This window comes from Mytilus trossulus, chromosome 14, assembly GCF_036588685.1.
Source record: "Mytilus trossulus isolate FHL-02 chromosome 14, PNRI_Mtr1.1.1.hap1, whole genome shotgun sequence".
Taxonomy (NCBI): domain Eukaryota; kingdom Metazoa; phylum Mollusca; class Bivalvia; order Mytilida; family Mytilidae; genus Mytilus; species Mytilus trossulus.
In genome coordinates this window covers 29692085-29719142 of record NC_086386.1, presented here as the reverse complement: position 1 = coordinate 29719142, position 27058 = coordinate 29692085, and the positions used below count along the sequence as shown (strand labels likewise).

General features: G+C 30.8%; 1 protein-coding gene across 1 annotated transcript in view; it reads left to right on the top strand.

Moving 5' to 3' along the window:
- The window catches only part of LOC134697653 (glutamate receptor-like), a 37658-nt gene extending 21142 nt beyond the window's left edge, over window positions 1–16516 (top strand). Inside the window, exons 5-17 of the mRNA XM_063559936.1 lie at window positions 1052–1105; window positions 2265–2378; window positions 3208–3378; window positions 4014–4130; window positions 5537–5650; window positions 6534–6746; window positions 7997–8343; window positions 8988–9186; window positions 9962–10206; window positions 10454–10565; window positions 11511–11648; window positions 12196–12309; window positions 14491–16516. Coding sequence (XP_063416006.1) covers window positions 1052–1105; window positions 2265–2378; window positions 3208–3378; window positions 4014–4130; window positions 5537–5650; window positions 6534–6746; window positions 7997–8343; window positions 8988–9186; window positions 9962–10206; window positions 10454–10565; window positions 11511–11648; window positions 12196–12309; window positions 14491–14565 — 2013 coding nt within the window. The 3' untranslated portion in view covers window positions 14566–16516. The remainder of the gene's footprint in view (window positions 1–1051; window positions 1106–2264; window positions 2379–3207; window positions 3379–4013; window positions 4131–5536; window positions 5651–6533; window positions 6747–7996; window positions 8344–8987; window positions 9187–9961; window positions 10207–10453; window positions 10566–11510; window positions 11649–12195; window positions 12310–14490) is intronic.
- The last annotated feature ends 10542 nt before the right edge of the window (window positions 16517–27058 follow it).

Sequence of the window (27058 nt, the reverse complement as noted above, 5' to 3'; positions counted from 1 at the left end):
TTAGAAAGCTCAAACTTGTGTATCGTTAGATCGGAAACTACGAAAGCATGTCGTAAATATTCACGAGCGTAACGTATTCGTATAAATTACATTTTTGAACTTCATACAATGGGAGAGTGTATTTTACAGCTAGAAAATGGTAGTTGACAAATGGAAAAATGAAGTATAATATAATAGTCTGTTTTAACCAATAGGAAGGGAACAAGATATAAATCAGACCTTTTAGATTCTATACTGTAGTATCCCTTATGAAGATGAATATATTGTCTTGTGAAAAGAATATTGATAAGACTTTTAACAACTTTCAAACTCTGAAACCCGCTCCCTCCTAAAAAAGAAAAAAAAACAACAAAGTAACTATTTTAGAAGCACCGTTTCGTTAAATTGAAACCACATTATCGACATCTTGTTTATTTTAAACGCATGCCTTATATCATTAAAATGATATCATTATGATACACAAATTAAAAAAAGATAAACCAACTGACAGTTTTCGAGCTAAACTTTAAAGAATATGACAATTCATATCAAAGGCTTTTATTAATACATGTGACAGTACAAGACATCATGACTTGTACAAAGTACACCAAGGTAATAAAAACATTTATTTAGTTCACCATTGTGTACACAACTGTTTTAAGGTTGTATGAAGCTATCATGTTTTACGTTTTTCATTCTGTCTTGTAGTTGATGAATTACTGTTTTAGGCAGATGGGAACAGATAGTCTCAATACTCAACCAATATTTCCTTTTCATTGATTGATTAAATATTTGCTTAATTGTTTCGTCTGGTCAGATAAGAAAACACACTAAATCGAACTTCAAGTTATGATAATTTACAACGAAACGACACACTTGAACCAAAGTCACTGCACTGAAATAAGATGGTAGGATTGGACTAATTTGTTTGATAACAACTACTAATATAAAGTTAACAGACGACATACACTGCGTGTGTAAAATAAATAAACTAGGAGTTGTGTCTGATTACATTAATGTTGTGTTATCTTTTTTATGCAATTGAATTTACGATTGTCTTTCTTTTTTTCAGAAGCATGATCCAGACATAAGCAACAACAGATTTCATTTTCTTCTTGTTGACTTGGTTAGTATGTTATAAAACATTAACTGTCTATATGTTTATAGCAATGCTATCGATGTTTGAATATTATAGTTGCATTATAATGTTTTAACGTCATATGTACAAATCTACGTTTATTATGTAGTTATGCTATATTACATATTTGACTTGTAGCGTATTCGTTCTGGAAGGTTTATTTATCAATATCATCAACCGAACTCGAAAAAAGTGTTTTTAATATGTTATGTATAGCCTCGTTCAGACTTACAATTAATGAATCATAGGATTGGTTATGACAGCAGGATATATATACTTCCGGTCCGCATTTAGAATTCTAAGTAAAATATACGACAGTGCACTTGATAAGAAGTTATTAAAGAATTAACTTGAATAAACGCAACGGCCTATCGTTAATCAACACATTCTGTAAATACACTAGTATTCAGATTGTTATATTTATCTTTACAAAGAGACAGTCTCAAAAATATATTTTAAACTCTTCTAATATATAGAATTTGAAACTAGCATCCATAGATAGACCTTCTATTTCAAAAAGGATAAACTTTGTATTCTAATTGGAAAAGAAATAAAATATGGAACTATAGATAAACGGTTATGGGGAGTATAATATGTGACAAATTAATGATTAACTGGAAGAAGACATAGTAGAAATAATAAGAACAAAAAACATTTTGTCAGAAGTGTTTTATTTGTATGGGGTTTTACAAAATGGGTGAAACAATTTCAGGGTCTCCTGAAAATATTTAAATGCAAAAAATGGAGGCAAATGACCATTAAAAAATATCAGTCTTGTTTTGTGGGGGGTTTAATAACGAAAATCGTTACAGCATCGATACTGATAAATGGTTCCTTTTCTTAAGACAATATAAGGTTAAGTACAAATGCATTGAACATACATTTCACTGGTTTCGAGTGTGACATTTGATAACAGGTTTGCTGGTTTTTATATTTATGATGTGTCATTCTTTATAGTGTGTTTACTAAAAATCATGAATTTGTATTATTCTTTATTTGTGTACATGTGCAGTTTTATTATTATGCTTGAATGTAATGATATATTACAAAACCTAAACCAGAAAAATCATTGATGCCACTAACCAATATTTTTTTAATGAAAAATGAAAATTGATGAAATTAAGAAATTTTACAAATGACATTTTAGGGAATCAACGACATGAATGCTACAGTGTTATCTGCTGGAATGAACGTTTCTGGATTCAGTTTGAAAGTCCCTGAATCAGAGCCCTGGAATACACAATCACGAAAAAAGAGAACAGTAAGTCTCGAACAAAACATAATAAATACAATTGCTAATGTGCTTTTCACTCTGAAAGTGTGCTTATTTGAATGAATTAGTAGTACATTATACCATGAACTATCGATATTATTTATAGATACATGTAATTGTTTTCCTCGAAACTGTCACACACTTGCATCAGGAAAAAGAACACAATTGCATTATTGGTAGTTATAGTAAAATGTTTTTTTAATTTAGGTTTATTTTTTTTCTTAAGGTAATGGAGTGATAATGTGTTCTTGTCTCGCTAGTATTCTTTGATTCGTTCACAAATATTCAATGGAAATTGTTCACGTCATATTAAATCAGATATCTGCCAGTATTTTATTGTAATATACTCCAAAGTTAATCCGAAAAAGAAGTTCACCGAAACTAACACAATGAAAAGTTATAAACGATGAAATGATATGAATGACAGTAACCTAACGACATGAAAACAATGCACATTGAATTATCATTCTTAAAAAGATGACACAGTAAAGTCATTGGATGTTATTTAATATCAGTTGATTTCGACAATTAAAAAAAAATATGTAGTACGAATGCATTGGAATAATTATTTAAAATGACAAGTTAATTGTATTTCTTCCAATTGTGAGAAACATTACCGTTGAATAACATGGTAAAAAAGTAAAATCTCCAAAATACTGAACCCAGAGGAAAATTCAAAACGGAAATTCCCTAATCAAATGGCAAAACAAATGATAAAACACATCAAACGAATGTACAACAACTGTCATATTCCTGACTTGGTACAAACATTGTAAACGATCATATAAATATGTAGAAATTCCCGATATAATTTTAGTATGGGGACGTACTTGTTGAAGATGCAGTCATGGTTTTCCATAGAGCTTTAAAGAAACTAACGGATCCTGTCACCCAGATCCGTAATCCTGACGAAATGATGAAGTGTAGGGACAACGAACGCAGTATTTCATTTAGGCCAGGAAAACGAGTTTTGAATGCTATAAGAGAGGTATAAACCTATTATGTTATCTCCTTTAAATCGATTTTATTTATTTTAATACGAGTTCTATTTATGAAATTAACTTCATTCGTTTCTCATATCACTATGAGTACTACAATAATTCAAAAAACGAGTTTTTTGTTTGTTTTTTGTTTTGTTTATATATATGAACACTTTACAAATAAATGAAATGAAGCAAAACGTCAACGCACAGCAAGCAAACACACTAAAACGAAATCAAAAGAAGACACCAAACAGTCCCAAACAATAGACAGATGATTCTTTTAGGCTTTTTTACTGTTCTAAGTGTATACAAATTGGGAATAGATATAATTCTTAACGTACAAATCATGTAATCATGCTTACAACTATAGTCGTAATTAAAAATAAGGTAGAGTTGACATTTCTATAAATAAGTCTTATGGGTCTCCTTAAAAAGTACCTGAACGATAAATGTACGTAACCTTTTAAGAATTACTAGTAATCATAAGGGGTCTTGCTGTCGATTAATGCTCAGCACTCCGTGCGTTATACTAAATATTGAATAATTCTTTTAACATCTTCATGTCCAATAGAGTCAAATCGCACATTGTGCTGAGTAATACATATAAAAATTATTTGATTATTTTGTGATCTGTTTGTAGGGAGAGTATGATGGAAAAAGTGATAGTGAAAATCCTATAAAATTTCAAGAAAATGGCTGGCGAAAGGAGTTCAAACTTCCACTTTTTGAAACTAGAATGAATATGCAGATAGCTAAGGTACATTATGTCAATTTATTGTTACTTTTCTCCTCTTTGATGATTTTGTTCCTTTGGTTTCTGCTTTAGTAGTGACGTCTCATTTTTAATTACTGTTATACATTTATATACAACACATTTAAAATAAGAGAAACAAAAATATACAGTGGTTCAAAAATTGACACAAACTCTGATGAACATCTTTGGAATTCATTTGGATAGTATGATTCGACTTTACAACTTCAAGTACAATATCATTCCGAATAGTTTTTCAAATTTCAAATGGTAAGAATGCATTTTTTCAAAATCATTCAAGTGTTTGCCTTTCAATCTTGTTTTGTTTGTTATTTAAGAATTTCATTGAGGTGTAAACGCGCTGACCGAAGTACGGTCATCTCTTTTACAACCCTATAAAGTTACAAAAAGAAGCATTCAATACTTATAATTACATTTTTTAGCAATGATCATGAAAACACGAATTTTATAATTGTTTTATTTAATTCACCTGTGCACTTTATTGTGGGACCGCGTGTTATCTTGAATGATAAGTTTTATTGAGTAATACAATTGCTTAAGGAATAACACGTGATGTGCAGTTAGACAATCAGAATTAAGTATTATAAAGAAACATGCATCTAATGTAATTATAAGGAGATGTAAAGTTAGTATGATTGTAATGAGACAACTGTCTGTCAAAGACAAAAGACGTTGATGTAAGCAATTTTAGGTCACAAAACAAAATCCAACAATGATAAAAATATACACGTTTTAAAAACCTACAAACTGCCTCCACATGACAAAATGTCAAAAGGCAATATCAACGCCCTGATTTATACCTATTTATAATCATAATGTTGGTATCAAATGCAAATTATACATCCCGATTGCTATTGATATTAGTTAGCTGAATTATAAGTTTGAATCAAAACTTAATAGGTCTTCAAATTTGTGAGTATTAACGATTTGTAAAAACTCATTTGCATATATAGGAACATGCCTAATATAACGTGTTAAGACATTGCGTTTAGGAATCAACTCTGTGAATACACATATTTTGTCTACCATTTAGAAATACTTTTTTAGCAGTTAAGTGGCAAAATGAGCATCTTAATATTGCTACCTGATTCTTTTCAAAAGTCATCCGCTCTTAGGATTAATTTTATCATTTGTTTATGTCTCGGTTCATTTGTGATTCTTGAGAATCGTGTATGTTTATATTATATTTGACTGATATTTTGCAACGGTATCAAACTCGTTTGGCGTTATAAATATTTTGATATTAGCGTCACTGATGAGTCTTTTGTAAACGAAACGCGCGACTGGCGTACTAAATTATATATAATCCTGGTACCTTTAATAACTATTATTATCTCTTAAATATATAATTATTATGATGACCTTGTTTAATCATGTTTTCTTTTTTGAAGGTCGGAGTTTTTAACCCACCAACACAACTACAGTTACACGAACCAGAGATACAAACAGCACCCAGACCAAATATAACAAATAGACAAATAGTTCGACGGATAACCACAGTCAAGGTGACAATTTATGCGTTTTAACAATAACAATTATATACTCATGTAATCGAGCAAGAACAGTCTTTTACTTGTTCGTTCATTCAAAAACTGTAACCGAGACGTCTTGCATTTGAAACTTGTAACTATTTAACAGTTCCCAAATTTAATTTTTGTGGGTATTTTTCAATAGTTGTTGCTTTGTTCCGTTCAAAGCGTGTGAAATATACAGGTTTCTTTGCAAAGTTAATTATTTCGACGATTTTATTGAATTATGCACAATGGATTATGATAAATATGTATTAACTGTATCTACTTCATTGTGAATTAACAAAATAAATTCCTAACACAATATATTGTTAATTTCATTCTCCAGTTGGCCAATATATAAGATAAACGGAAAGTGCTGAAGATGCCGCCTAGTGAAAGTCTTGATTCTTTACAATTTTGAATGGGAATACCTTTAAACCAATTTACATCAAAACGACAAATAAAATTTAATAGCATCAACACAAAATTATGCTTTTTATGTTTCATACGTAAAAACCAAACAAAAGTGTAATAATAGGAGGACTAAAGACGGATAACAAAATGGCCGACAGACAAAAACAAGCAATATAAAAAGTCAATAAAAAACACCATATAGATAGGTTTAGGTTGTGTAACACACAAAGTCATGTATGCGTGAACGTCGAAGTTGTCATCAGTTGTATTATTCTGGTTGCTTGATTCCCGCATAGAACGAAAAAACAGGAGGCAAAAACTATCTGCATGTCCAATAGTAGGTGAAACTGGATTTAAGATTAAACATCAATGGAGTTATAAGTTACGATATTAAAGTTGACAATGAAACAAAATGCAAAATGAAAAGTGGAATTTTCCATTTAAAAATGAACACTTTTTACAGGAAGATCCTTATGTGATGTGGACTGAGCAAGGGGAACAAATAGGAGCTACATGTGGAAGAGAAAACTTCCAAGGTTATATAATAGATCTGATAGATAAAGTATCCGATTATCTTAAATTTAATTATACACTATGCATTGCTGGGGATGGAACATATGGCAAAAAATTGGAAAATGGCACATGGAATGGTGTGATCGGAGAATTAACCAGAGGGGTGAGTCGATTCATACATGACTAACAAAAAGAAACGCACACATATTCGAAATAAATGTAATGCAATAGCCTGATAGCAAGGGAAACAACAAATACATTAAAAAACATATTAACTAGTAACAGTGTCCATTTTTGGGCAAAATGATTTCAGTTTAATTATTGCTACATAATAACATACACAACTTAACAAGATTTGCATGATTAAGTTCATGTAAAAATTTAACAAATCTACATTTAATAAAGAAAACGACACACAATATATAAACTGGTTGATATAAACCAGCAATACGGATTCCTATTGAAACATAACAATTCTATACAATAATAAGGGGCGAGCTCTTAAGTCAATTTTTTTTTAACTTATATATAGTTGTTTTAAACGTGTATGAATTGTATAAATTTTGTATTGGTCGTCATTAGTTTCAATCCAAATTGATTTTTTCATCAGAAAGTTTACTAAAATTATTGTTGTTATTATTTAATTGATCAAATAACGTTCTGTTGTCAAGTACGGAAATTAATTATAAAGGTTTTGATCTTCTACAGAAGTTCTGCCTCAATATTTTTTTTTCTTTTACTTATATCCAAGATCTGAATGTTGAGGATGTGCATGTGAGCTTCCTCTGAATTTTATTAACATTCTTTTTCATTTTCTTACCACATCTTATATATTTTTCTAATGTGAGATGTTTTAGAATTAAAGATATGTTTCGCACTTGTTCCCAACTTTGTTATATATTATCTTTGAACATGTTAAACAACCTTTTCAACAAAATCTAATAAAACATAGTTAAAGAGAACTTTTTATTTTGTTTTAATAAATTTATATTAACTAGGCATATGGAATGAATTATCAGATTTCAGATAAATCAACATATTTCCACAAGTGTTCCTAATTTTTCAGTATATCTTTTATAATATAAGAGTCTGAAAAAGTTTGATAAAATATACTATTTTTACCTGAAATTTGTATTTGGTACAACATTTTGAAATTTGGGGTCCTCAGTGCTCTTTAACTTTGGACGTGTTTGGCTTTATAACTATTTTGGTCTCATTGTCACTGAAGAGTCTCATGTAGACGAAACGCGCGTCTGACGTATTAAATGATAATCCTGGTACCTTTGATATCGTTTTAAAGCGAATACTATACATAACTGTGAAAATTTTTCATTATAAATCTTTAAGGAGTTAATAATGGTATACAGGATAATTGTATATCCATAGCAAGTACATAGCTTCTTTTCTTTTCAGATTGCTGATATTGCCTTCGCAGCAATGACAATATCATCAGAACGAGAAAGAGTTGTTGATTTTACAAAACCTTTCATGAGTTTAGGCATCAGTATCATGATAAAGAAACCAACCAACAAGAAAGCACACACCTTTTCATTTATGGACCCTTTGTCCTATGAAATTTGGATGTGCATTTTGTTTGCCTATGTTGGAGTTAGTGTAGTATTATTCCTTGTCAGTAGATTTAGTCCAACAGAATGGCATATAGAAGACGACAGGACAATACGAAATGACTTTACAATATCAAACAGTTTATGGTATTCGCTTGGTGCATTCATGCAACAAGGGTGTGATATTAGTCCAAAGTAAGTCATTTTAAAAATTGATAAAACTTTATAAAAAATATAAAATTTTATAAAACGACATCAATTTCAAAGAACCAGTTAATGAAAAAAATATCAGATAATGTTATTGTTTTACATTTATGAACATTTATGATCCAAGATTCTGTCCTTGTGTATGGATTGCGCAAAGTTAATTTTTTTCATGCCATTCATAAAGTAATTATTAAATTTTTTGTATGTATAATGATTGATATGCTCGGAAGACATTGTGTACTCATTAGCCTTAGCTGAAAAAGGAATTTTAACTTCTTGTATTTTCTGTGAGTTCTCTTAAATTGTTACCTCATGTCATTTGTTTTCATAGGAATTTGTTCCATCTTTCACATCTGATAGTCAGCTCAAACTGATTCAACAGTTGTTTTATTATTGTGGTACCCCCACTGTGTCGGATACGAAAAGGGTTTAGCACTCGCACACATGTTTAACCACGTTACCATTAGGATGTGTCTTTCCTTATGCAGGATCCTGTTATTCAGTAGACATTAAAAAAAACTAGAAAGGAGGTTATTGGTAGATACAAACGTTGTTGTAAAATAAATCAACAACAATCCATTGAACTTTGGGTTTGGTTTAATTACAAATGTTATTTTCTAATTTGATTTTAGATCTGTTTCTGGTAGGATTGTCGGTAGTGTATGGTGGTTTTTCACTTTAATCATTATATCCTCATATACTGCAAACTTAGCTGCGTTCCTTACAGTGGAAAGAATGAACACACCCATTGAATCAGCAGAAGATTTGGCTAAGCAGACACAAATTCAGTATGGTGTATATGAGTATGGTACTACAGCTGACTTCTTTAGGGTAATTAATACTATGAATGTAGCAATAATTTTTATCTTATTACGTTGAAATGGAGGGTTTGGATGGGGTTAAATGTTTAAAGAAAAATGCCCTTCAAAAATGAAGATTAGAGAAAAACGGGGCAAAAAAATAAAGATTAGAGAAAAAAGGGTGTTTTTTTGGAAGATTACAGAAAAAGAGGGGTTAATTTTTTAAAGATTATAGAAAAAAGGGGTTATTTTTTTCACATATTAGAGAAAAGACGGTTGAAAATTAAATGATTACAGAATAACATACCCCCCCATCCAGACCCTCATAATAGGTTCTATGGCATTACTCTATTAGTTAGTACCTTTGATAACTTTTTTGTATAGTTTTCATGAATATGTACAGGAATATTTATCAATACAGTATAAAGTTGAGGTCACAGTCATATGGTGATTTTTGCAATTTAGATAATGTGCTCTGTTTTGTAAATTGCATGCGCTAAAGTAGTGTATTGTACTCTGACTTAGTTTTTCTCCAATTAAAGTTATTTAAGAAACATGCATAGTGCGCATATAGTCCATTTGCAACACGTTTGATATAAACATACAAAGTTCTCTGTCTTTTTTTGTTTAAGTAATAGCTTTGTTAACAAATCAGTAGAAGAAGATTTACTTCTACTATTTGTTTGAAAAACAATTGTTTGTAGCTTTCCCAAATGCGACATCAATATATATTTTTGTTTGCATATACATGTTTTAAATTTGTCAATATTACATTTCCACTGCAATGAAATGATTTGTTTTTACAGCTGTCAAAGGTAGCCATTTATGAACGTATGTGGGCCTATATGACTTCTGCACAAGATGTATTTGCGAAGACAACAAGTGAAGGTGTACAAAGAGTCCGAGATGAAAATGGCAAATATGCGTACTTGATTGAGTCTTCAACGAACGAATATAAAAACACACGAAAACCATGCGATACAATGAAAGTGGGAAATAATTTGGATTCGAAGGGTTATGGAATAGCCACACCAATCGGATCCGATTTAAGGTATGTAAATGCATATATTAACTTGTACTTGTTTGTGTTCATTTTACAATGGCGTGAAATGTCGAATGTTGAACAAATTGAAAAAAATACATGCAAAAAATGTCAATTGAGAAATAATTTGCTTGAAAATTATTATAATATTAAATGGGAAATTTTATTTTATAAATATTAGTAGCATACACAAATTTCGATAAATAAAAAGAAAAATCAAAGATGTATATTCACAATACATCATTTTACCTTCCAGAGATTCATTAACACTTGCAGTGCTCCACTTAAGAGAGAAAGGAGTATTGCAGTCATTAAAGAAAAAGTGGTGGGATGAGAGATCAGAATGTGGCAAACCATCTGCTGCTTTGGTAAGCATTATAAATTAATATTAACGTTATATTTTGAAACATAACACGATGCATGCGCAACTCAAGTCCTTCTTTAGCTAATGTAACATATGGTTATTTAATTAAAAAAATCAAAAAGAATGTGTGTACAAAATTTTGTCATAACAGGGCCTTTAAAACTATAAGTTCTATTCATTATCGTAGACCATACATCGACCTACAGCTACTAACCTCTATATGTTTCTCATACGGTGGATAGTTGTCTCATTTGTAATCCTACCACATCTCTTGACGCTTAGAGTTATTTTAATTAGACGATGCGCTATATAAGTATTGTAAATAGTAGTAAAAATAATTTCGGGTCTATATTTTGAATTTTATCTATATTACAAATAGTACTGACTGCATTTTGAAAGTCTTGTTAAAGAATTCAACTGACACAAATACCAACATATTCCAATTAAGCTGATTTGAATTGTTGGTGTACCTTACTGGATTTACCTATGTTTGCTTTCATTTGTAATCACATGTACTATAAGGAAAACATATTCGCATTCGCAAACAAATGAGAAAAAAATGAACACAGTTGGACAGTACGATCCACTCTGATAAAGCGTGGTTCAAATCTCAGTCAAAGAAAGGCCGCATTATAGTAAGTGTAGCAGTTATGCCACAGACATGCTTGTGATTGAGAAAAAAAAGGAAATATATTTGTTTTTAATGCAAAATGATTGCTTTCAATTTGAAACACAGTGATGACACAGGTATGAAATTCTGTTACGTCTTTCGGTGTTTCGTTACTTTGACACTTTATAGTACTTTGTAAAACATTTGGATTCGTATTTTCTTTTTTTGTCCGTCACATTAATTATGAAATTATCTCATCTAACTGTTGCCATATGTTTTATAATATATTATCAGTGTCTCATAACAAAATCCAATGATGATGACTATTTTCGTTAACAGGATGGCAGTGAAGCAGAGTTGAAACTAAATAACGTAGCTGGTATTTTCTACATTTTGATTGGGGGTTTAAGCTTGTCGGTTATTATTGCTGGATTCGAATTCCTGTATAGGTCTATCGTGGATTCCAGAAAATCAGAGGTAAAGTTAAAAGAGAACAACTCTTATACTTATTATGAAAACAGAACACGTATATCTTGCATAAATCTTTAAAAGCTGGCGAAATGTTTTTAAAGTAAAAATTATGATAGTTATAAATAGTTTTGGTTTGGTGGCCTTCGGCTGTTGTCTGCTCTATAGTCAGGTTGTTGTCGCTTTGACACATTCACCATTTCCTTTTCTCAATTTTATTTATACCAAGAGTTGTCATTCTTTCGAAATGTCTGACTTGTTTGTACACTTAAATATCGTTCACTTAAATTTTAATAACTTATCGACGAGATTGCAGTGCAGACTAATCTATAGGGTACACAAGCAGCTATTTTCATTCACTTTATCTCACAGAGTAACACATTTACATTATGTTTTATAGAAGTAATAACAAAGAAAAGAAATCATGTTCGTGTGTATGTTTGATAAATCTTTATTTCAATTCTTCCATTGTCAAACATTATTATACATGTTATAATGTAAAATAAAAGAAAAGTGTAATTTTCTCTAATTTACGCACTCATTTATTTATGTGCAGCAAGGGTTTGGTACCATTGTCAGAAACAAAGCTCGTTTATCGTTCCGAGGATCTATGGATTCGGGTAATCCAGAATCAACAACTCCTTTGAAAAAATCTGGATCGTCAGGAACAGTAAGTATTTTTGATATGCCAGTTATACCTTCCTTTTAAAAATCTTTATACTGCATTGTTTAATTGGTTGTTTGCACTGTTCAAGTCTTAGTTTTTATTTCCTCGGGTTTTGCATTTAAAGAGTCAGGATACCGTGACCATGTGTTTTATGCCCCATTTATGGACATATGTTTTGTGGTCTGTATGTCTCTCCGTCTATTCGTTTGTCCGTCTGTCCCGCTTCAGGTTACAGTTTTTGGTCGAGTAGTTTTTGATGAATTTGAAGTCCAATTCACTTGAAACGTGGTACATATGTTCCCTATGATATGATCTTTCTAATTTCAAAACCAAATAAGACATTTTCCACCATTTTCACGGTCCACTGAACATAGAAAAAGATAGTGAGGATGAGAAATCCGTGTACTTGGGACACATTCTTGTTTCCTCGTGTTTTGCATGTGAAAATTCAGGATACCTTGACCATGTGTTTTTCGATTGTTGTTTATTGATAAGTTATACGTTGAGTTATTGTCAACGATTCCTGTTTCCCATTTTCGAGTATAACATATATCTAACGAGTATTTACATATAGGTCACCAGTATCTTCTAGTTGCGTTTTCTAGTGTATATCTCTTTCTGTACTGTTTTCCTGCCTTAAATTTGGATTAGTTGTAATAAGTATTGTTGCAAAAACATCTTTTTAATTTAAAATAAAAATATGAATATGTGTTACATTTACTTATGAGACTACACTTATGAGACTACTTTCTAGACATGTAACATGACATAACAGGTAGTTCACCGTACGGTCTTCAACAATGAGCAAAACCAAAACCGAAATGTAAATGTAAAACGAAACTACTCAAGATGTACCTGAAAAATGTTAAAAAAATGAAATGAATGACAAATATGATATACAGCAATACATTTAGAGCCATGAAGTGTTTCCGCTCTTTGTTCCGGTTGTTGTCTCTTTGGCATATTCCCAATTTTGATTCTCACTGTTATTCCACTTTTAACTGTGTCCCTGAATAAAACTTTAAATCTTTGGTAGATGTTCGTCATTAACAATAAACGTAAGGTATATATTTTTATAAAAAAGAAATGCGAGTTTTTAAAAAAAAAATCAGATAAAAAGACAAACTACATTACTATAAAGTTTGCATCGTCAGAATCAAACCAACGACGAAACAAAAACAAAACAACAAATAACTAGCATAAACTTTACCTGTTATAATTCTTATACACATTACAGTAACATTAAACTGTCTTTAAAGTCATAAGAAACCTCAAATCAAAAAAAATAATGCATATGTTTTTTATAACTCAATGGATAGTTTTCATTATAAAACTTATGTACATATACTTTTTTCTGAAGAAAATTCTTTAATTTATTCATATTTAGAAGAAGTTTACTTTATTTTAAATACTTGCTTCCAGCAACCAATTCCCCCGACATATTTTCCGTATGCAAAGTGACCTCAGTGTGACCCATCTCGTAAAAATCCGGTGATCACAATACGCATGGATGTCCTTAAAATAAACTATTATCTGAATTCACATGTTAAACACGTGCTCTCTTTCCATGCTTTTTTGTTTATTTTTTGTCGATTGTTGACAAACAGGTGACCATCGTTAAACTTCAGCTTCAAAACACGAACTTTAATTACCTGCCATATTTTCACAACAACACTGACCGATTGAAAAAAAAATTGACGATTATATGAAATTTACACGAAAAAAATGATAAATTCGAGCACAGAAGACTAAGTTTATGATATTTGTATGCATTGGTTCAAGAATTGGAAGAACATAATTTTTCACCGGTCACTCGTTTCTTATGACTTTAATGTGTAAAAACAATTCCATTTTGTTGACATGTTAATGGATAGGATGTTCATCATGTCGACATACCAGTTGCGTTTTGTTTTGACCTATGTAATAATGACTGTTCAGTGGTACATTGCATGCTAAATTCATATGGATACGGAAAGTGTGCTATTTCAAAATGATCTTGTACAAATGTATAAGGTTGATTTAGATATGTGTTCATTTTCATCCGTTGCGGTTTTCACATTTGACAGGTAAGAAAATAAAAAAAAAGTGATACTGTGGAAAACATGCCTGTGTGATACTCGAGGCAATCAAAAACAACAAACACAATTAAAGTAAAAATACAAATATTGTTTTTTTCTTTTACAGTATACATATACAGGACCCACACAGCTTCCGGGATTTGATCCTTATGTTGATACAAACACACATACACAAGTATGACACCAAGCTGAAGAATCAAACTAATGATTGTGATATTGAGTTCTATTTATATATATTTATTATATCCGGGTAAAAGATGTACAACACATGAAAGAGAACACTTGTGCATGTTCTATCTCAACACATTTAAAATTATGCTTATTGTGTATCCTCATCAACAATTACATGCTAACATTTGGTATTTATAATTATATTTGATTACAATTTTATTTACAACGTAGTAAAAAAGGAACCAAAGATACCAAAGGGACAGTCAATATGTGATTAAAAAGTTATTTACGATATCATAATGTCATAATAATATTTTGATTGTGGCAATTTATTATATAAAATTGAACATGTTCAATGTTGAAAATTTTAAATTATAATTCTATATTAAATATCACCACACAGATTTATAGGTTAAAATCAACAAATCCTTTTGCAATAAACATTCATTCCTTACGATTTCACCATTTCACCATTTGCATTTGCATTTCCACTATATAGTAGTATGTGTATACGTATAGACTAGTAATCTAATAAAAACAATAATGTAGAACAAACAAAAACTAGATACTATTGTAAACTCTTCATTTGTCGTATTAAAGCTACCGAATATATATTCAATTTATTACTCTATTTTGCACATTTGTTTTTTGTTTTGTTGCTGCTTAAAACGATTATTGCGTAATTGAACCTTTATATATGTATGCAATTAATTCTTTAACATGTATAATCACTGAATTTGAATGTTAGTATTGTACACAGATTACGTTATTGTGCTAACTTAAAGATATAATAACAAAAAGTGCAATGGCTGTCCAAATATATATGAGATATGAGAAAGCCTAAGATCATTTAAAATTATTGTACATATGCCAGTCTTTCTTTGTGTACCTTAAACAATCTGAATTGCGAAAAAAAAGTTAGCTTAACTTTAAGAATTGATACGTTTCCATTCCATAAATGGACATTTCGACGTGAAACAAATGATATGTTTGTTTGAAAGCAAAGTAGAAACGGAAAACAATAAACTGATATCATTTGTGTGACTGTGTATTCATTATATATAAGAAAATTGATGTACTTTTAATTGACACATATCTAACTGTTGTTATTTTTGTTTAGCTTAGACACTTGTAATGAAAGTAGTTTTAAAGCAATTAAAGATTTGAAAAAAATAAATAAATGACAGTGTCACCTTCTTTAACTCTTCTGCAGAATAGAAACACAACAATATTATTCCATTGGTATCGGTTCATCTTATTAAAAACAAATCGGAAATATACAACAATATCCTTAGATTGTTGTTTGTGTGATGTTATAATGTAAAACATACTTAATTGTAATATCCGATTCTAAAGATACTCAACATCCTCTTTTAATTCAAAATTAACAGGTCCAATGAATATGCAGTACCGAACGAGCTCGAGATCGTTGCAAAATTGTAGTCAACATTACAATGAGGTTGACTCTGTTTCTTTAATGACTTAATACAAAAAAATGCTGAGTGCAATGTTTATATACGATGCAAATATAATCAACGTCCTGTTTTTAAAAGTTCATAAAACTTGTCAAAATTGGTTTGTTTGACAACAGAATTAGAGAAATTGATAGTTTCAGCTTCAAGATATCTGGACATTAATTGTTAGTGTAAATATTTCACCCTTATTCATTTATTCGTATATTAGTTCCACATCATTCATGTAGTCATTTTGTACATATTTGTTGAATATTCTACATACAAAAATAGTATTCACCCATTTTTATAGGTATTATTCAATTATATTACATAACCTTGTGTGCACCTATTATAATATGTATTTATATAATGAAACGAAACTATTGTATTATGTGTAATTTTGTTAAATGATGTCACAACCAGTTCATGAAATTTCAAGTGCATAAGAAAACATTGTTATAGGAGTTAATTGTACTGTTTATGTCTTTCAATAAAATTGAAATAGTATTGGTTTTTTAAAAGCTCGTTTGTATGCCCACATTACGAACTGTTTAATATTATTGTCCATGTTAATTCAAATTTTGCAACACATACTATACATTTGCATTTTTGCAGGATAATTATACAAAATCACAATTTTTACAAATTAAGTTAATCACTCCCTCCTATTCTATTAAAATGTTTGTATTGGATAAGTTTTTCAGAATAAATTTTAAAATACTTAATATGCTTTACACTAGTAATTGTGGGGCCCTTTATAGCGTGTTGCTCGGTGTGAGCCAATGCTCCGTGTTGAAGGCCGTACATTGACCTATAATCATGGTTTACTTTTTTTTAATGTTATTTGGATGGAGCGTTGTCTCATTGGCACTCACACCACTTCCTATATCTATTTAAATTATATTCAGATAATCATTTAAATTCATATGAAAGGAGTTTCATGTAATCTAAATGTTATTTAGAACTGTAAACTAATGCATGTTTATATATAATACTAATTCTTGTATGCAAGTCTTTTTTTGATAACTAGTGCGAGAGAAAACGTATTATCGACATACAAATCAAATTTTCAGATTATGATGTTGATCGAAAGCTAATTTTCATTCAGTAATGTTGATCGAAAGCTAAGTTTCATTCTGTAATGTTGATCGAAAGCTAATTTTCATTCTGTAATTTTGATCGAAAGCTAATTTTCATTCGAGTTTGTTGTCAAAGTTTTTTGGATCGTTACATTGATATAACACCAACAAAGAGTACTTGAATCAAGTGACAAACAAGTGAATTGAAAGTGTAATGATGTTGTTTTAATTTTCTGAATACGTTTCAAAACAAGGACTTTGATCGATAAGTTGAAGTACCACAATACTTTAAACATCTTTGTCGATTACATCGTGAGAGGGAATATAAACATTTTGTGAATAAACATGTATATGTATCAATGTCATGCAAACTTAATACAAATGAAACGAAATGACAAATTACCTGATAGAAATCAACGACAATGCATACACACATAGTCCATTGAAGAATCATTCCTGACTCGAATCTAAACTATCAATGTATAAGCCAGAGATAGTTCAAAAGAGTCAGAAGATAAGCGGATGCTAAAATTCATGTTCGATGAATAACTGGCATTATTATGACAATTTAAATCTCAAAACGAACAAGGAACCCAAACCCAATACACCTGTAGTTGTCGAACTTTAATCGTTTTTAGCATCATTTGTTAGTGATTCATTATTGTAATGCGTAAATTTAGCCGTTGGTTTCCTCTTTTGAATTGCTTCTCATTCACCTTCGTCAGACTATGTCAATAATGGTGATTACATTTATTTAATTTACTGGACCATCTAACGTACGGTAGATATCAATCACGCCCATTTCGACTACATTTTTTATCCCTAACTTCAACTCATTTTCACATTGTGAGATGAATATTCTTGAACAGTTGAAGTAGACAGTTGTTATATTCAACAGACTGGTGACTCAAAGATAATAACATTGAATTTAAATGTTTCCATTCCGACATCACTTTTAAAACAAGTAGGGCATTACTTTAGAAAGACTGTTTTGTTTTCTTTCTTTTTTTGTTGTTGTTTTTTGTTTTTTTATTTTTACCCTATATACCTTTTACGATACAATCAAAGTTATTAATTTAGGAAAATACACATGATAAGAAATCCTTTATTCATCGAATAAGAGTTGTTAAAACCTATTGACCACAGTTAATGGGAGATTTTTAGTAAAATCACCGATAGTCCTTTCTATGTTGAAGTTTGTTATTAAGGTTTTTCGTTTTCTAACATTTTTCTCGCTTAGCTCCATGTTCAGTTAAAAAGATTGGACATACTTTCTAATTATTTACTTTGTTTTGTAATGCCCTCAATTTTAAACATATCAAGTGTTACACGTTTACAAGTGCGATGTTTAGAAAGCTATGATGCCATGGCTATGAACCATTTTATCGTAAAATATTTGTACCCAATCTGGACTATGACTGTTGTGTTCCATTTGCTCCAATGGTTGATATATATAATCAAGTATATATGGTATCGTCAGGTTTTACGGATTATCCTTTCTTTAATTTTTCCTTTTGATTATTGTTAATGGTTTTGTTTGCATATTCATCACATTTGATACCGGTACCCGCATCGGGACAGACTATTGATTTTGACTTACACGTAGGATAGTTTATGAATACTAACGATCGCCATAACTGGTCTTTTCATGATGGACAATCTGATGAGTTCAAGTTTTTGATGGGCTTTGTGTTTCTCAGTCTTTTTTTCTATGATACACGTGGTTCTGTGAATTGTTGTTTGTCTGTTTTTTTTTCACATTTTCTGCCTATCTCTTTCAAAAGATACCAAAGTGACAGTCAAACTCATAAATCTAAAATAAACTGACAACGTCATGGATAAAAACGAAAAAAACAAACAGATAAACAACAGTACACATGACACAACATAGAAAACTAAAGAAAACAACACGAACCCCACCAAAAGCTAGGGGTGATCTCAGGTGCTCTGGAAGGGTGAGCAGATCCTGCTCCACATGTGGTACCCTCCGTGCTACGTATGTGATAACAAATCCGGTAAATAGTGTAATTAGGTAGGTCACATTCATGAAAGGGAAGGGGATTGTAGTTACGACGTAAGGAACATATCCGATATCATTTGTGAAACGGTAATTCCATAACGGTCAACCAACTCGTGATGGCGTCCGTAAAATTTACGAAGGGATAATTTTAACTTCACCATTTGGAGCTCTTCGTTTCATAGCTTCCGTGTGATCAGCAACCCTCTATCAAGAAAATCATGATAGGAAATGCAAGGTTTCAGCTATAGTTTTTACTCATTTTTATTTATTTTGTACACACTTCTGCATTTGCACGAAAATTGTAGAAGAACCGGATAACTATTAATTTGTCGATTTTTTTCATTCAAATCAAATGAATTCTTAAAACGCTTTTCTGTGAAATTAAAAGTTATAATACAGCTAACAACTGTTTATATTACCTAGCAAACTTTGCTATGAATTCATACGGCCGTTGTGCAGAATATTGTTGCGGCAGTTTCTTCAATACGTACGTGAAGATGTAAGGTTAAATCATATAAACCTGCTTATACAAAACAAATGTTGATATTGTTGAGAATATTATGTTTTCTATGTCGTGTCATGTGTACTATAATCAGTGTTTATCTTTTTGTCCGTTTCATTCAGCCATGGCGTTGTCAGTGTATTTTCGATTTACGAGTTTGACTGTTCCTCTGGTATCTTTCGTCACTCTTTAATGGCTAAACAGGTTTCGGTTAAAATTGAAAATGTTTAACTTTGTATTAATCATCTCCTTGAGTTATTGAAATACAAAATATTATATGTGTAAATGTATGATTTATAAATCTTCGAGGCAGCATTTCATTTAATTTCGATAAACATGCAGTAAAAAATGACGTTTTTTCCTCAATTCATGAACATTTGATAAATATGAGATATTTCTGAATTAAAAAATGCATAATTTTTAAGGTACTTATAGAAAACAGAAATTACTGATTATTTAACAAAAAACAATTTGTGTTTATCTTTTATAACAAAAAAGTTATGTCTTTCTTTCGAAAAAGAAATTTCGGCAACAAATCTGAATTTTGAGCAAATATACAAAATTTCGACCTCATTTTACTCAAAAAGTAGCACATGAAGGTATATTTTTTATTACATATTTGATTTAATCAGGTAAAAAATAGCCTATATGCAAATTTTCATTAACTTGTAAATACAGATTCAAAACTGTATCGTATGCCCTTAAACGAGACAAGTGTATTATACAATATTGCTTTTAGTGCGAAAAGGTTAAAAATATATTTGACAGAGAGTATCTCAAATATCCGGAAAAGATCAATATTAACTACAGCAAAAATTTCTTTTAACATTTAATTCATTACTAGTTAACATTCAGATAATGTGTTTGCTGGGCGTAAGGTGTCAATTATAATTGCATGAAATATGAAAACAAACGATGTGATTTGATTGGCAATGCCAGCTGAGCATTAGGAACAATTGAAAAGATGTTAAAAACGTAGAACCTTTTATGTAGACGAAACGCGCGTCTGCCGTACTAAATTATAATCCTGGTACCTTTGATTATATAACTAATTATATACAATATGCAGAACCTTCATCGTATATAGGGTATACATATGTAAACATGTCCAAAAAAAATGACAGTGATCAGCCTGACTTAAATGTAAAAAAGGCAGAAAGACAGGTACCTTCTAAAACCATCGATTTCATTTACCTGACTTGAATCATGCACCAATAGATTTTAAAGGGTTAAATCTTTTTGTGATCGCAAAGTCCACTGTATTTGACGTTGAAAATGTTCATAAGCGTGTATGCGCAAGACACGTGGTATAACAGTAACTTCAAATGGTAGCATCAGTCATTTTTGCATTTCGATATTTTTTAACAGATTTTCTATACCTTTGCAAATACTTATACTTTGATGACGAAGTGGGTTATATTTTATCTTGTTTAGAAAACGTATAATTTGTTACAAATCGAAACTGTCATATCGAATGAATTTTTCATAAAACTGATATAGAAATGTTTTTGTTTTTTTTGTTTTTTTTATATATGTCACCGTCGTATTTATGTGTATATTAAATGGTTATTCATCAGTTCATTTATTTCATTCATTCATTCATTCCATTTTCTGTTTCATCATACTCATTATGACGATTGACTGAGACTGACGACATTTCTAATATACGTCACTGCACAATTTCATATACACGTCACTTCACACCTGAACGATTTAAATAAAATAAAATATTATTGCACGAGCGCGGGAAAATATGTGTACGCCTTATTTTTATATCAAGATTTAGGATTTCATTAAATGAATAGCAGCCTTTCAAAGCTGACGCTTCAAAGCTAAAGCAATATTTACAGGTTCGTTAATTTTGTTATTTGGAAAATATTATTTAGTTTCTCGATAGAGTTTCATTCATTAAAAGTTAAATGGAAAAATTATGATAGTTTTATTATAATCTGCTTTACGGCTTTTCCGTACTTTTTACATAGTTTTATGGTAAAGTTCAAATTACTGAATTACAGCTAGAAATTGTTTTATTGGCGATATTAATTCATGGCGTAATTTTAAAAGTGCATTGTCGAATTCATTAGTCCGTCAGTCCTTGTTTAATTGTAGTTTGTGGTTTTATATTTAGAGTATGAATGAATGTAATTGTTTCCGAATTTGTTGAAAGATTTGTATATGTTGAAATAAATGTATATTTACAGTATAATAAAAGTGGTACTAAAGTCGCTGTCTGGTATATAAGCCATTACGTTAATTTGGTATAATTTCCACTGTGACATATATATCTTGTGTGTGACTTCATCAATTTGAAAGGAGATGAACAATTTATTTATAGATTACAAGTTTGATCGTTTATATCAATATACAATGTTATTTCCATTGTTTTATGCAATGAAGGTCTACATATAATAGTAATGCTGCAGCTGATTTAATAAGTTTATGTAAATAAATCGAAAAAAAACCTTCGGTTTCTTTATAGTACAATCTGAATAAAATTTGGATCTATTATAATTTTCATTCGTATAGTTCTGGACATAATATTAAATTTCATGATGCTTGATGTATAGGGAAAACGGAAGTATTACATTTTCCCAGCATTAGGTTGGCCTTTTGTGTACCCAAGACAGGGCGAAGGAAGTCAACTTAAGAACGCTGTGATTGGATGTATTAAAGGGTACAAGTTATTTTTTTATTTATCTATTAATAACTGCATGCAGTGTGTATATTTACAATATAAATTTTAGAATCTATTGAAATATTTTCTAGTGAATTATTCGAAAATGTTGCATAATTAGTAAAGGTTGAATCAAGTGCATTTGGTTACTATGCAATTATTCTAAAAATAGTAAAATCACGTGAAGGCCGCGTGGAGTCTGCATGCACAAATCGTGATAGATATTGTTCGGAACCAAATTGCGTTCTGAAATTCTCTTGACTTTTTATAACTTTAACATATTCCCAATCATTTATTTATTTAGTATATTGATATATAATAAAGCCTGACGAAAGTTCATTCTGTTGTTTCTGGATTGTTCTTAAATACTCGGATACATCGGGATTTTTCAATCTCTAAATTCTGAAAATCAAGTGAAGGCTGCTTGGAGTTTGCATGCAGCAAAAAAAGTGAAACCTTTGGGGGAACAACGTAAAAGTAGCATGTTCTGACAGAATATTAGACTTAAGTGAAATGTTTACACTATAAATTCTGTTAATAAGATATTTATTTAAGCGCTCCATATAAATAACATGATAAGAATCAATCAAGTTCATATGGACAGGTTACTCGGACATTTTTCTATAAATAGAGAATCAGGTGAAAGCTGCATGGGGTCTTATTATAGGACATTAATCACGACCAGGTCAAAAATGTTGCATAATTAGTAAAGGTTGAATCAAGTGCATTTGGTTACTATGCAATTATTCTAAAAATAGTAAAATCACGTGAAGGCCGCGTAGAGTCTGCATGCACAAATCGTGATAGATATTGTTCAGAACCAAATTGCGTTCTGAAATTCTCTTGACTTTTTATTACTTTAACATATTCCCAATCATTTATTTATTTAGTATATTGATATATAATAAAGCCTGACGAAAGTTCATTCTGTTGTTTCTGGATTGTTCTTAAATACTCGGATACATCGGGATTTTTCAATCTCTAAATTCTGAAAATCAAGTGAAGGCTGCTTGGAGTTTGCATGCAGCAAAAAAAGTGAAACCTTTGGGGGAACAACGTAAAAGTAGCATGTTCTGACAGAATATTAGACTTAAGTGAAATGTTTACACTATAAATTCTGTTAATAAGATATTTATTTAAGCGCTCCATATAAATAACATGATAAGAATCAATCAAGTTCATATGGACAGGTTACTCGGACATTTTTCTATAAATAGAGAATCAGGTGAAAGCTGCATGGGGTCTTATTATAGGACATTAATCACGACCAGGTCAAAAATGTTGCATAATTAGTAAAGGTTGAATCAAGTGCATTTGGTTACTATGCAATTATTCTAAAAATAGTAAAATCACGTGAAGGCCGCGTGGAGTCTGCATGCACAAATCGTGATAGATATTGTTCGGAACCAAATTGCGTTCTGAAATTCTCTTGACTTTTTATTACTTTAACATATTCCCAATCATTTATTTATTTAGTATATTGATATATAATAAAGCCTGACGAAAGTTCATTCTGTTGTTTCTGGATTGTTCTTAAATACTCGGATACATCGGGATTTTTCAATCTCTAAATTCTGAAAATCAAGTGAAGGCTGCTTGGAGTTTGCATGCAGCAAAAAAAGTGAAACCTTTGGGGGAACAACGTAAAAGTAGCATGTTCTGACAGAATATTAGACTTAAGTGAAATGTTTACACTATAAATTCTGTTAATAAGATATTTATTTAAGCGCTCCATATAAATAACATGATAAGAATCAATCAAGTTAATTCATATGGACAGGGTACTCGGACATTTTTCTATAAATAGAGAATCAGGTGAAAGCTGCATGGGGTCTTATTATAGGACATTAATCACGACCAGGTCAAAAATGTTGCATAATTAGTAAAGGTTGAATCAAGTGCATTTGGTTACTATGCAATTATTCTAAAAATAGTAAAATCACGTGAAGGCCGCGTGGAGTCTGCATGCACAAATCGTGATAGATATTGTTCGGAACCAAATTGCGTTCTGAAATTCTCTTGACTTTTTATTACTTTAACATATTCCCAATCATTTATTTATTTAGTATATTGATATATAATAAAGCCTGACGAAAGTTCATTCTGTTGTTTCTGGATTGTTCTTAAATACTCGGATACATCGGGATTTTTCAATCTCTAAATTCTGAAAATCAAGTGAAGGCTGCTTGGAGTTTGCATGCAGCAAAAAAAGTGAAACCTTTGGGGGAACAACGTAAAAGTAGCATGTTCTGACAGAATATTAGACTTAAGTGAAATGTTTACACTATAAATTCTGTTAATAAGATATTTATTTAAGCGCTCCATATAAATAACATGATAAGAATCAATCAAGTTCATATGGACAGGTTACTCGGACATTTTTCTATAAATAGAGAATCAGGTGAAAGCTGCATGGGGTCTTATTATAGGACATTAATCACGACCAGGTCAAAAATGTTGCATAATTAGTAAAGGTTGAATCAAGTGCATTTGGTTACTATGCAATTATTCTAAAAATAGTAAAATCACGTGAAGGCCGCGTGGAGTCTGCATGCACAAATCGTGATAGATATTGTTCGGAACCAAATTGCGTTCTGAAATTCTCTTGACTTTTTATTACTTTAACATATTCCCAATCATTTATTTATTTAGTATATTGATATATAATAAAGCCTGACGAAAGTTCATTCTGTTGTTTCTGGATTGTTCTTAAATACTCGGATACATCGGGATTTTTCAATCTCTAAATTCTGAAAATCAAGTGAAGGCTGCTTGGAGTTTGCATGCAGCAAAAAAAGTGAAACCTTTGGGGGAACAACGTAAAAGTAGCATGTTCTGACAGAATATTAGACTTAAGTGAAATGTTTACACTATAAATTCTGTTAATAAGATATTTATTTAAGCGCTCCATATAAATAACATGATAAGAATCAATCAAGTTCATATGGACAGGTTACTCGGACATTTTTCTATAAATAGAGAATCAGGTGAAAGCTGCATGGGGTCTTATTATAGGACATTAATCACGACCAGGTCAAAAATGTTGCATAATTAGTAAAGGTTGAATCAAGTGCATTTGGTTACTATGCAATTATTCTAAAAATAGTAAAATCACGTGAAGGCCGCGTGGAGTCTGCATGCACAAATCGTGATAGATATTGTTCGGAACCAAATTGCGTTCTGAAATTCTCTTGACTTTTTATTACTTTAACATATTCCCAATCATTTATTTATTTAGTATATTGATATATAATAAAGCCTGACGAAAGTTCATTCTGTTGTTTCTGGATTGTTCTTAAATACTCGGATACATCGGGATTTTTCAATCTCTAAATTCTGAAAATCAAGTGAAGGCTGCTTGGAGTTTGCATGCAGCAAAAAAAGTGAAACCTTTGGGGGAACAACGTAAAAGTAGCATGTTCTGACAGAATATTAGACTTAAGTGAAATGTTTACACTATAAATTCTGTTAATAAGATATTTATTTAAGCGCTCCATATAAATAACATGATAAGAATCAATCAAGTTCATATGGACAGGTTACTCGGACATTTTTCTATAAATAGAGAATCAGGTGAAAGCTGCATGGGGTCTTATTATAGGACATTAATCACGACCAGGTCAAAAATGTTGCATAATTAGTAAAGGTTGAATCAAGTGCATTTGGTTACTATGCAATTATTCTAAAAATAGTAAAATCACGTGAAGGCCGCGTGGAGTCTGCATGCACAAATCGTGATAGATATTGTTCGGAACCAAATTGCGTTCTGAAATTCTCTTGACTTTTTATTACTTTAACATATTCCCAATCATTTATTTATTTAGTATATTGATATATAATAAAGCCTGACGAAAGTTCATTCTGTTGTTTCTGGATTGTTCTTAAATACTCGGATACATCGGGATTTTTCAATCTCTAAATTCTGAAAATCAAGTGAAGGCTGCTTGGAGTTTGCATGCAGCAAAAAAAGTGAAACCTTTGGGGGAACAACGTAAAAGTAGCATGTTCTGACAGAATATTAGACTTAAGTGAAATGTTTACACTATAAATTCTGTTAATAAGATATTTATTTAAGCGCTCCATATAAATAACATGATAAGAATCAATCAAGTTCATATGGACAGGTTACTCGGACATTTTTCTATAAATAGAGAATCAGGTGAAAGCTGCATGGGGTCTTATTATAGGACATTAATCACGACCAGGTCAAAAATGTTGCATAATTAGTAAAGGTTGAATCAAGTGCATTTGGTTACTATGCAATTATTCTAAAAATAGTAAAATCACGTGAAGGCCGCGTGGAGTCTGCATGCACAAAGCGTGATAGATATTGTTCGGAACCAAATTGCGTTCTGAAATTCTCTTGACTTTTTATTACTTTAACATATTCCCAATCATTTATTTATTTAGTATATTGATATATAATAAAGCCTGACGAAAGTTCATTCTGTTGTTTCTGGATTGTTCTTAAATACTCGGATACATCGGGATTTTTCAATCTCTAAATTCTGAAAATCAAGTGAAGGCTGCTTGGAGTTTGCATGCAGCAAAAAAAGTGAAACCTTTGGGGGAACAACGTAAAAGTAGCATGTTCTGACAGAATATTAGACTTAAGTGAAATGTTTTTGACATCTCTTTTGAAAAAGGTCAAAATGGCTGCCGTTGATATGGACACAGCAAAATTTGAAAAGTGAACCATTTACGGCCTTCAACAATGAGAAAATCAAATGCATTATATTTAGTTAGAATTTGTTGAAAAAATATGAAAAGTGAA